Consider the following 13,076-nt stretch of genomic DNA (forward strand, 5'->3'; position numbering starts at 1 on the left):
TCAACACAAAGTCGAAGTGTGTCACTCTTCAATTGCTTTAGAAAACCATGAAACTGTCGAGAATTGGTGATAAATACTGGTGGTGTATCGCTTGGTAACTTTTGTAATAACACCTTCGAAATCTTGTAGCTCAACCAAATATCATATACTTTCTCATCCAAACCGTAATCTTTATACACCAATTGAATACAATCATCGTAACTCATTTGGTTGTTACAGTCTAGAATTCGACCCCCTCTCTTATTATCAACAACAAACAACCACTTGACTTCATCATAGATCCATTTGCCACAGACAAAAATCACGTGATCCATGCCAAACCCAAAAAAAAAAAGAAAACTCGTTAGAAGATCGAAAAGGAGAGATATAATTGACTGTGAACTCAAAAGGAAAAAATGATGTTCAATGGAGTTTATGGGGCGGCGTCGTGCTAAAGATGGAGAAAAAATAGGAAACCGCTTATGGAAAACCCTAAAAATTTAATGTTTACGTGCATAAATGGAAACTAAAATAAAAAGTCTGCCACACCTACAATAAGTTTGTCAATGTTTAGTTCAAAAAAAAATCTGAAACAATGAATCTGGAACTATGAAACAAGTCTGTCATTATATAGTTCAAAAAAATAATCTGTCACTATATAAAAATTAAAAACTGTCATAACCAAAAAAATGAGTTGAACAAACAAAAAAACTGTCACAACATTAAACAAATTTGTAAAGTCATTCTAGCAATTTTTATTTTCCTTACATAAATCTGTCAACAAACGACAGATTATTGAAAAAAAAAAAAAAAACTGCCATAACATAAAATAAATCTGCCATAACATGCTACAAAGTGTAGGTCAAACTAGCAATTTTAAATTTTGATTAAAAATCTGCTATCTCTCGGCAGATTATTGGTCAAATTATTAAAATCTGTTGTAACTAAAAGTAAATCTGTTATCAATAAACGTCAAATTAGTAATTTTTTTTTCTCAAAAAATCTGTCACGTTACAACAGATATTTAGTTTAAAAAAAAACTGTAACAACTAAAATAAAAAGTCGGCCACATATTATAACAAACCGGTAGAAATAATAACAAGTCTGTTGTCTCGTTAAAAAAAAGTCTGCTGTTTGGAAAAAAATCAGCCGTAAATAAAAAACTGTCACAACTGATTTTTATAATTCTGTCAACCAAAATAAATCTGCCAAAGTAAATCTTCCATTTAAAAAAAAACCTGTGACAGTCAAATTAATTTGTCACCACATACCACATATTTTTGTAATTTTCGCTCTCCTAATCGCTAGAAAAAATTATAAGGGTATTATGGTATTTTTTTCCTAACAAAGCACTAAAGGGTATTTTAGACATAAAATAACCCAATTGACCTTAATATTTTAAGAGTTAATTTAGCAATTATTCCCTTGTTTTGGGTTAATCGAGTAACTTTCCCTATTTTAAATCATTTTTATCATAACACAATCGTTACTTTTTTTGAATTTAACCTTATCTAATTTTTTTTAAATCATCATGTTCTTAGCACGTGTTTTTACTGTTTCAAAGTCTGTATAGTTACACATATTTAGTAAATTTAAATTATTTATTGATAAAAACTCTAAAACTAGTCTCTCATCAATTCCCGTATAATCTTTGGTTAACTGATTTCGCGCTAGGCGCTTTTTCACCGCCCGATTGATGCCTAGCGGTTTTTAAAACAAGACATAAAAATATGCTAGAAATATTTGCCTACATCCTTAACCAAAAAAATATATATTCAATTAATTATTATAGAAATTAATTTTAAAAAAGAAAACTGTATTTAGTATTTACTAGTATCATATAATTTTTAAAAATAATGTTATTAACCTTGTGTTGTCTTTGTATGGTAAGGTATGAGTTTTTTTTTCTTATGTGTAAGTATTAGTCTTTGAAGATCATAAAATCATTGGAAAACAAATATTTACAAATTTTTTCATATTAAAATAATGATTGATCGTTTAATAGAAATAATGATTGATCGTTTAATCTCTTCACTGATTTGGTCTTTGTTGTTACAATCTGATTTCTATCTCTTTCTGGTGGAGTGATTCTGATGAAACAATCATCAGAAAAGCTTTTCAAATCCATAAAATGATTTCTTTGTTATTGAAGGAAGAAAAAGGAAAGAAGAAAATAGAAATAGATATGAGATATCGAATACGAGAGAAAAAATAATAATATAAGGGTAGTTTTGTCATTTTTGGTGGATCAAAGTGGGTCTTATGGCATTTAAAAAAAAGTTATGTTGAAAATAGCATTTCTCTTGAGAAATGGTACTGTACATGGCATAGTTGATAATTTTATTTATTTTTTATCAACTAAAAAATATTCTATCTATTTTTCTGGCAATCAAAAAAAGTCTATGTTTTTTTCTGGTAAATAGTTGGTTGTTTTTTTTTCCGGAATTTTCCTTTAGAATTTGTGGGGTCAATTGACTCCCTAGCTACTGTATATGACTCATGTACCTTCGCCAGAGAGGTATGTTTCTTTCTGTTCCTCATGATACATAACCGTTGACCTTTGTGCCTCCATTCTATCTAAATGTGCTTCAGAACTGTCCATCGCAAACCTGAAAACATCACACAAATTGTTTGAAACCACAAATATAAGTTCCAAACCATTAAGAAGATGAGTAATGCAAGAGGAAAAAGGTTGACGAGATTGAGACGGTAAGCTCGTCTATTTATATTAGAAGTCTTTAACGTCTCTAGCCATGATGATCGGGAGGAGTTGTGCATATATGGTCTACTATAAATTAAGATAAGGTCGTTATTATCTTCTGCCGTAAACCTGTCTTTGTCTCAAATGAAAAATGCAACCCCACACACAGAGTTTTCATATGAAATCGTACGATGTCTTAAAAGCAAGAAATTAAAAGATGACCCGAGTGACTACAACTCATCAGAAGACTTTGAAGTCGTCTGTCCTCGTAATATAGTCTAAATTTGTATATTTTTTCTTTTCTGGAAGAAAGTGACAACCGTGACCCTGTTTGTGATATGAATCACTCGTTCCTCTTCATAATCTATCTCTTTATCTTGGTTTTATAATTCATTTTTATTTAGACATCTGAGTGCTTGCAGTAAGCTTCTGAATTGGTTTTTATCATCTATTTTCCTGAGAACGGTTTCACAGTGACACTTTCACTGTTGTAGCCTAACTACTCAAACCAGCAATTTGATGGAGCTAATTTATTTACCTTACATAGCCCTCTCTAAATCTTACCCATAAGCAATGCGTTATTAGTCTCAGGAGATACACAGATGTAAATATATGATGAAGTTATCTTCATAGGAAAGTGAAACGACAAGTTTGTATAGATCTTGTTGGAACCAAAGTGTTATGCATTGCTTTTTACGTGTGTAGGATTGAATCAACAAACAGAAAAAGAGCTGCTGATACTCAAGGGAAATGGAACCTCTAATTGACCGATCAAAATACATAAGAAACAGTACAATCCGCATCTGCATCTCATTAACTTCCTTGAATGTGGCTAAAAAATTAGAGAGATAAGCAAACCAGTATTTCACTAAACCAAATATAAATAACAGCAATAATTTTTAGAGGAAGAACTTTCTAATTAAGTACTTTTCTAGATTCTCTATAACTAATGATAGAGATTTGGTGTGATTTTTATCAAGATGTCACTTCTTAGGGAGACCGACATATCTCATAGCTTTGTTGCTTCTAAAGAACAAAAAGCTCCTTTAATCGGTACATTTTGATGATTGAGTCATATGAACCATTCCTTTAAATACCCTCCAAACTCTTAATAACAGCCACATAAAAATAACTTAAACTAGGCCTGGGTGTTCAGATTTTTTTTTGATATTGACTCTCACATCCATTCAAGTATTTATAAAATTCAGATCAGTTTCATTTCGGATAATTTGGATTTTAGATCGATTCAGATATCATTGTCGATAACCAAAATTAAATCAAAAAGTTATTGGATAAGGTTTTATTCAGATACATTTTAATCTTCATGTACCTAAATAACCATACTAACTGAGTATTTAAAACCAAAAAAAGATAAAAATGAAGCAAATGGTAAGGTTCTCGTAGAACCATACAAATAGATAAAAGATATGCGGCATATCTATCGGAATATCAAACTGTTTCTTATATGTTCGGTTTTATTTGAATATCTATTGGATATCGGTTCGGATATGATGATATCCGATATCCAAAATAATGGAAGCAAAAACCAATCGGTAGGACCATGGTGGTGCCACATACGAACCATTGTTCCACTGGTTGCCGTTGTAGTAACCATGGCCCCTACTATTGCGATCACCACGACCTCTGTTCATGTTGTAGTTGCGGCCAGAACCGATGTTGTTGGTAGGATTGTTGAATTGTTACTGGCATGTGTTTTATTGAGGATCAGAATGTGTGTACAGAACACTGTTTGGGGATGAATCAGTGTTATGAGCTGGCAGAGTGGGAACCTGCTTGGTAAGACGCTTCTCCTCCATTAGAAGCATAGATCTGGCCTTAATGAAAGACGGAAAGGGGGACTGATGCTGAATCACTTTAATGATATTGTCAAACTTAGCTGAGAACCCATTAAGCATGTGCATGACCAACGCATGATTCGTCACAGGAGCATCAACATTGGCTAAAAGATCAGCAAGATTATTCAATTTATGTGTGTAATCAGTGACACTCATGTCACCAATCACAAGGGTACGAAACTTGTTGTCGTATTGAATGGACTGAGCTTCTTTGTTGTCACAAAAGAGGGCTTCGAGGGTGAGCCATAGATCTCGAGCGGTGGATTTGGCTTTGAGGATGGTGTCGAGAAGCTTCTCCGACACGGTGCCGTAGATCCACATCTTCACGAGGTCGTCACGTTCCTTCCACTGCTTCTCATCGTCGGGATACGGGTCAGAGGATCAATTAAGGTGTCCGAGGACGCCAAATCTGCTGCAGTGAGTCTCAAAGAGCTCATGCCAAACATCATAATTCAGCTTCTTGAGGTCGAGCTGAATGGGTATGTAAGCTCGGATCTGAGCGATTCCGTATGGCTTATCATTTGCGGGAGCGGTTACGGTGACGATCACAGTGGCCAGCGGTCCCGACATGATGAAGAGAACATAAAAAAATGAAATGAGAACTGAAAGAAGGAGAAGAAACGAAAAACACAAGATGAAGACAGAGAAAAGAGGATCGAGATTTTAAAGAAAAAGCTCTGATACCATGTAATCTGATGAAACTCCGTAGTTAGAGAGATTGGATTCATAAGATACATAAAGTGTATGTTACAAGATAAGGTCAAATATACACCGAACTATATGTGATATACTAGAATCGTAGATATTCCTATATCTACGCTAACAAGGAGAAATCATAAGAAGAACATCATGGGACACAATCACGATGAGTGTGATCGATCAAGCACTTCGTTTTAACCTTTCTTGGTATTCAAGAAACGACCTCTCTTTCTCTATCTTCATACTTTCTCTTAACTTGTAGATGAACTCGTCGTCTCTCTTGTCAACCTGCAAATGGGACGACGCAGCCACCACTCTCCTCTAAGTGGGATATTTTAAATCTCTTCCATCTTTCTTATGTGGGATATTTTACACTAATAAATGTTTAGCCTAAGGTTCGTTAATGCTTCTACACCTAGGAGGTTTGGGGATCGAGTCTGGATAATAAGATGCTTTAATTGTGCAGATTAATGGAGACAAATTTACAGACGATTTCTAGTGATGCGCAATTATTGTCGTTCACCGTGATTGTAACGCCCCCGAACCGTTCTATGGACACGCAGGCCATCGGACAGCACCGGAACGCTACCTTGGGAATCGCACCCTGGTGGTCCGGTCGAGGGACGGAAGCTGCAGCTTCCCGACCAGTCCTCCTGGACGCGACTCCGCCCGCGGCTGAGGTTCACTTAGGCTTTGCAACCCTTGCATCCCACGCGCGTTGTGCTGACCCGGACTAGGCCGAGTACCATTTGCAAACTTGCCTTACTTCCCCGAAAACCGTATATATTACTTTAAAACTTCATCTTTATGAAAACATCATTAAAGCACTATACAAAGATAGTCGGATAATAATACAAGTATCCTTTAGGAAAAATATAGGGTTTTTACAAAGAACACAGAACAATCCTATCTGGTACCCTAAGTCTGCTCCAGCTCTACAAGTGGTTTCAATATTACTAACATAGAGAAGGTACTATGGCAAACACTATGTTTAAATTTAGGATGTATAGAAAGATGAATTCTTCCCTATATTCAAAAAATATGTATATTGATTAATGGTTGGTTACTCACCTAATTTTTTTTATTAGTTGGATATTTTTTTTCATACCTTTGCTTTTTTATTTTTATTTTGGTTATCACACAAATTCAGCCTTTATCAAATAAGGTGACAAGAGAGAGATTTATGCTACTCTCTTCTTCTCTTCAAATACACTGCTCACATGCCCCATACTTGGTACCGGAGTGGTGCACAAACGGACCCACGTGCAAACTGGNTCAAAGCACACAGCAGAAACAATAGTGGAAGCAACACAACAACCAACAAATAAGCGAGAAAGAAATAGAACGACACGACTCTACTCGGACGATCTAAACTCGCTAACCACAGAGAAAGACGACCAAAGGAACAAGAACCTCTTGGACACTTTAGACTCTTAACTCCACCACAACACGTAAGGACGACTAGAATAGTACAAGGGACTCTTGACTTATCCTAGATTCCTTCACCTAGGGCCCTTCGATAATCTGTTCCGTTTCTCCACACTACCCATGCTGAAACCTCCCCGGTAACCAACATGAGCTCCCATGCTGAAACCACAAAGGTAACCAGCAGAGATCCACCAAAGTTACATCGTCATGTAACGGTCACGCTAATAGCTAGTTAGCCGTGACAGTGTCTCGCGTAAGTGGTCTTTGAGAACTTCTTGCGAGACACGTACATACATATGGAACTAAAAATATCGACTACACTTCTTCTAGCTAAGACTCAAGAAACGAATTCAAGAGACTTGCTAAGAACACTTACAACCACTTCAAGCAAGAAAGTCGAGCCAACAAGCAATAACAATCATGCGATACAACATGCATTAATCAACAAGAACGAGAATGTAAATTCAAAGATCTTAAGATTAAAATTATATGCATGTAATTATTTAAATTCACTTAAACAAAACACTCATCCATTCGCATGCCATTATTATGATTTAACCATGTAAATCTCATTTAAATGTGCATGCAACTATTTCGGTTTTATACTTAAAATGCATTAAGTTAATTTAGCATCAGCTAACCTCAACCGAAATATGCAAATAAAATTGCAATTACCCTACCACCTTTCATGCATGCAACCAGTTTATTAAGCAAGTTACTTTGCTAATAAAACTCGCTAAGTCTCATGATGCATGTACTTCTTCTCACCAAATTTTAAGTCTTCCAAGTTACTTAACATGCAACCGGATTCAAGCTCATTCAACTTTTAGGTGAGACTAAAATTACTTAACATGCATCTACTCATTTTCACATGGTTATCTTCTCATAAAGCCTACCATGAACCGCATGCAACAAAATTAAACTAATTCTACATGCATGCATTACCGTAGCACTCACCTTTACGCCGACGATGATATCCGGACTTCACTGCACCACCCGATCAGACAAATCTTCTTTGGCGTCAAACAGCTACCCGCTCTTTACATCCTCTTCGTCCGCAACCACTTGCCAACTTGGCTCGAAAACCACCTCTTCCTCTTCAAGGATTTCTTTTTTCCGATCCTTTCTCAACACCAACACTCTCTCGGTGATCTCTCTTTCTTTTCTCTCTTACTCATCTTCACTCTTAATTTTCTCTCCTTACCCCCTTGTGTCTTGGGCGAAAATGAGAGAATTTAGGCTCTATTTATAGAGATTTTTGGGCGGTGGAGATGGCCAATGCATGTTGCATGCTCTCTCTTCATTAGTTGCTATTAGTGCATGCTTAAACACTTGGAGAAAATCGAGCAAGACACCTTGAATCCCACTTAAGCTCTCTTGATTTCTTTATTCCTCCCACTAAACTCCACTAGCTCCCTTGAATTATTTAATTCCTCCACTAACTTCATCAAGATTAAAATAATTCTCCACTAATCCTCCATTATCCCCCTTTGATTAAAATAATTTTAGTGGAGATTCCACTTTGATTATTTTAATCACTCCACTAAGAGAATTCTTTACCGCTCCTTAAACCACATCCGTACGCTTGCTAAACCGTTCAGCGTTCGTCCGCTATGTCCGTCCTTACACGTACGTCCGGTACGGTACATGGTACATGGTACATGGTACATGGTACATGGTACATGGTACATGGTATATGGTACCATCGGCCATCTCTTGGTCCATCCAGAATTTCTCAGACATTTCTTCTGTAATCCCGTTATCCTCCTCCTTTACTTCCCATTCGCGTCCTTCGCACGTCCTTGGCCCATGGGATTTTTGTTCTGAAATTTTACCCCTTGACGAGGGTCATTACATTCTCCCCCCTTAATAGAATTCGTCCCCGAATTCTCCGACCTTCTCCTTCTTTTCTTGGGATGTCGATACTCCTTGACATCCGCGTCCTCATCTTGTGATCACCATCACCTTAATACCTTCATCAAAATAATTTTGGAAGTTCAAACTTCCTTTACTTCTCCTTGGCTCTTCTCGTTGCCATAGCTTTACTCCACTCGACATTCGCTCCACTCACACCATTCGCTGATGCTTTTGGAAGACTTCTTCATCTCTAACAACCACTTGGTTCCACATGATGTTCCATCTCTTCAAGCATTTAGGCTCCTTTCTTATTGCCATCACTCGTCCGCTCCTTTGGATTCTCCAACTCAAAGCTTCTCTTTCTTCAGCTTCTGTCTGATACTTCTTTTGGCTCCTTTAGCTTACACCTTAGAGGTCTCCAACCTTTTTCCAAAATTTTCAGCTTCACTTAGCTTTTCTTCCCAATTACTTGGACTCCAATTTCTTGACTTATCTTTTCATCAACTCCTCGCCATACTTGGCCCAGCAGAAACCTTCTTGGTTTCAAACACAGCTCACGCTTTAACTTTCCTTGGTCGACTTCTCAGGTCATTTAACTCCTTCTTAGCTCCTTTCTCACAAGGTTTGGTTTGAAAACTCTTACTCATCTCTCGCCACTTAGCATAACAATGCTCCTTCTTTGCCTCTACTTAGCATAGAAATGCTTTCTCGCCATCCATTATCTTCTTGCACCGTCTTTGTCTATTCATAGACAATCTCGCCTTTTACTCTCATTATCTTCTTGCACCCTCTGATGCTCTTAGCTCTTGGATCATGAATTACTTTTGCACTTCCTTGCTCGCACTTAGCTCTCTCTTGATTTACCCTGCCAACTTCCATTGGTTTGTAAAACTCTTTTGCTCCTCCTATTTCTTAGGATTTGCTTTATCTCCTCCGTTTTCTCATCTCTTCCAACTCAAACTGACTCCTCTTTCTTGATCAAAACCTCTCAGATTTTCTTGATCTTCTTCTCTTTTATCTGATCGCGCTCTGTGGTGACTTACGTGAATCCTCATCGATCGCGCGATTATGCAAGTTAATTATGTAAAAATAACCAACAATGCAACCTATAAAACTCAAGCAAATCAAGCAAGTAGTTAAACAAACAAAGATTAGCACACAACACACAAACAACCACAAACACGGCTAAAGAACTCCAAGATACTTTCACGAACGAGGAAAAACAAGGGTTCTACACCACTTAGCCGATACTCTTAAGGGTTTGGATCCTAGACAACACAACAAAGGTTCAGTCTAGAAGCCTACACACACAAAGAAAACTTATCCAACCCTTAAACTTAAACACTTAGAGAGAAACTTCCCTTACTCTCTACCACACTACTGGCTCCTATGCTTGGTACACTCTTCACAAGTGCACACACACGCCCTAGCCAGTTCTTCAAGTTGCGGTTCTGCGGGAGACTCGGTTGAGGTAGAGGCAACAGACAATGAGGTTCTGGCTTGATCCATCGGGTCTTCTTCTTCTCGAACAGCTCGGTCAAACGGGCTCTCCCCCGTATGCACAAGTTGGCTTAACGTGTTCAATATCTCTTGCACAACTCGATCCGGACAGCTGTGAGCAAAATGCCCATTCCTTCCACACTCCGTACAAATAACATGATCTCGGATCAATAGACCTTATGGTCTTGCCCTCCAGCAATGGTTGTTCAAATGTCTCGGCACTCCACACGAATCACATGGCCTCCAATGCCTCATGTACTCCGGGTTCGGACACTGATAGGCAAAGTGCCCTCTCTTCACACACCATATTCTCCGGGGAAAACATACGTCTCCGCGACGTCCTCCCACAATTTTTGGTCCAATGTCCCACTCCCTCGCACAAGTCACAGTACGGTGGGTTCCTCATATGCACTTGGTTCGGATAGACCACCCTCTTCCGGGCAGTGGCCCTTACTTGCAGTCGACCTCTCGGCTGATAGGTCACTGGTCGTGCATCTAACTGCTCTCTCAGCTACATCTCCTTATAGGACATTCTTGGCCTCTTGGAACTACTCTCTCCTTCCTCAAACCTTACATGATTTCGGTTCAACCTTCTTAACTCCGACATCCTTTCCCAACTCTAGATCTCTTGGTTCTTCCTCCTCATCAACTAACACCATCCGCAATGGTATAGCCCGAATAGGACTATTATGCCTCAGCACAATCTGGTTTGATACTACTTGATCTGGCACCACTTGATCTGGTCCACCTTGGTCTCTCATATCTTGGCTCGAACTAGCCCTTGGTCTCGCATCCTCTCTATACTCCACACTTGCGGCAGCTTCTTGGTTTTGGTCTCTCGACATTTATCCTTGATCACTCCTTGGTTCCACCACCAAAGTTAGTACTCCCTCGACATCACCTGACAGAATTTCTATCACCTCCAGAACTTCTTCCCTTTTCGTCGTCGGCTCCTCCGACTTAGAGTCTCCATCTCCTGGATTCTTTTGCCTCTCGGCCTCCGGTACTCTAGGTTCGCTTTCCACTACATCCACTCCCCCGGTGAGTGTAACTCATTTATCCTCCGAAAAATTTCTGCGGCCGTCTCCGCTCTTTCATCCACTGGTCGTCCCACACTGGTACTTCCAGTATCGGGTGTTACCCCACTTCCACTAGCAGCAACTTCTTCTCCGGGTGTATGCACCTCCAACAAGAAGTTTAGAATTCTCTCAACTGCCTCCGGGTACTCTCTTAGATAATCCTCGGGATTAACATCATCATGTTGATCCTCCACAAGTTCCAACAATAATTTTTGTAGCTTATCGGCAAGCTCAATCTCCTCCTCTCCATGATCTCCAATTGGGACAGTTTAAGAACTTCACTGCGCGTCTATCCTGACTTGGATACGACTTGGCTCACCAATTTCTAAGACAACCGTCTGATCATCTTGATCCACTTCCACCTCTTCTGATCCGTCTAAACATTCGGATGGATCGGTCTCAATGGACATACTGTCCTTATCTCCGATCGATCGCCTATCCACACTCCAAGTGTTCAGATCTATTGGCTCATGACTACTCTCCGACTTCGTCGATAAATTCCCATTATGATGATCACAACCCTCATGTCTCGGCCCCTCATTCCCTGAACCATCCCCGCAACCTGAATCACCTGCAGACATCCCAACCCACACAAAACAAGGTCAGATGCTAAACTACCCTCAGGTTCAACTTACAACTAGACAAGCAGACTACCAGATAAAATTCTTGTGTTTTTGCGACACATTACTCGATAAAACTTTGAAATGCACAAGTGCTCGCGGGTTCGAAAACACCGCTCTGATACCACCGTTGTAACGCCTCCGAACCGTTCTATGGACACGGAGGCCATCGGACGGCACCGGAACGCTACTTTGGGAATCGCACCCTGGTGGTCCGGTCGAGGGACGGAAGCTGCAGCTTCCCGACCAGTCCTCCTGGACGCGACTTTGCCCGCGGCTGAGGTTCACTTAGGCTTTGCAACCCTTGCATCCCACGCGCGTTGTGTTGACCCGGACAAGGCCGAGTACCATTTGCAAACTTGCCTTACTTCCCCGAAAACCGTATATATTACTTTAAAACTTCATCTTTATGAAAACATCATTAAAGCACTATACAAAGATAGTCGGATAATAATACAAGTATCCTTTAGGAAAAATATAGGGTTTTTACAAAGAACACAGAACAATCCTATCTGGTACCCTAAGTCTGCTCCAGCTCTACACTCACTTAGGCTTCCTGCAAGACAAAAATAATATCATGAGTAATCTAAGATTACTCAGTGAGCCTGGGTACCCCTTTCATCCTAAACAGGATTCTACTTCCCCAACCCGACTACCCCAACAGGTAACGGAAACAACAACAAGGCAAACAAGCCTACAATAATAAGTCTAAGCAACACTATGCAAGCTCATTCAACTTTTAGGTGAGACTAAAATTACTTAACATGCATCTACTCATTTTCACATGGTTCTTCTCATAAAGCCTACCATGAACCGCATGCAACAAAATTAAACTAATTCTACATGCATGCATTAACGCAGCACTCACCTTTACGCCGACGATGATATCCAGACTTCACTGCACCACCCGATCAGGCAAACCTTCTTTGGCGTCAAACAGCTACCCGCTCTTTACACCCTCTTCGTCCGAAACCACTTGCCAACTTGGCTCGAAAACCACCTCTTCCTCTTCAAGGATTTCTTTTTTCCGATCCTTTCTCAACACCAACACTCTCTCGGTGATCTCTCTTTCTTTTCTCTCTTACTCATCTTCTCTCTTAATTTTCTCTCCTTACCCCCTTGTGTCTTGGGCGAAAATGAGAGGATTTAGGCTCTATTTATAGAGATTTTTGGGCGGTGGAGATGGCCAATGCATGTTGCATGCTCTCTCTTCATTAGTAGCTATTAGTGCATGCTTAAACACTTGGAGAAAATCGAGCAAGACACCTTGAATCCCACTTAAGCTCTCTTGATTTCTTTATTCCTCCCACTAAACTCCACTAGCTCCCTTGAATTATTTAATTCCTCCACTAACTTC

General features: G+C 39.3%; 2 protein-coding genes and 1 pseudogene across 2 annotated transcripts in view; all 3 read right to left on the reverse strand.

Annotated features, from left to right (window-relative positions):
• LOC104718996 overlaps positions 1–2,489 on the reverse strand; it is a 5,023-nt gene extending 2,534 nt beyond the window's left edge. The window contains exon 1 of the mRNA XM_019231342.1: positions 11–2,489. Coding sequence (XP_019086887.1) covers positions 11–314 — 304 coding nt within the window. The 5' untranslated portion in view covers positions 315–2,489. The remainder of the gene's footprint in view (positions 1–10) is intronic.
• LOC104720385 overlaps positions 1–2,794 on the reverse strand; it is a 14,543-nt pseudogene extending 11,749 nt beyond the window's left edge.
• LOC104720386 lies at positions 4,396–4,857 on the reverse strand. The gene has a single exon (XM_010438295.1). The coding sequence runs from the start codon at positions 4,855–4,857 to the stop codon at positions 4,396–4,398; it is 462 nt and encodes a 153-aa protein (XP_010436597.1).

Source organism: Camelina sativa, chromosome 10 (genome assembly GCF_000633955.1).
Source record: "Camelina sativa cultivar DH55 chromosome 10, Cs, whole genome shotgun sequence".
NCBI lineage: Eukaryota > Viridiplantae > Streptophyta > Magnoliopsida > Brassicales > Brassicaceae > Camelina > Camelina sativa.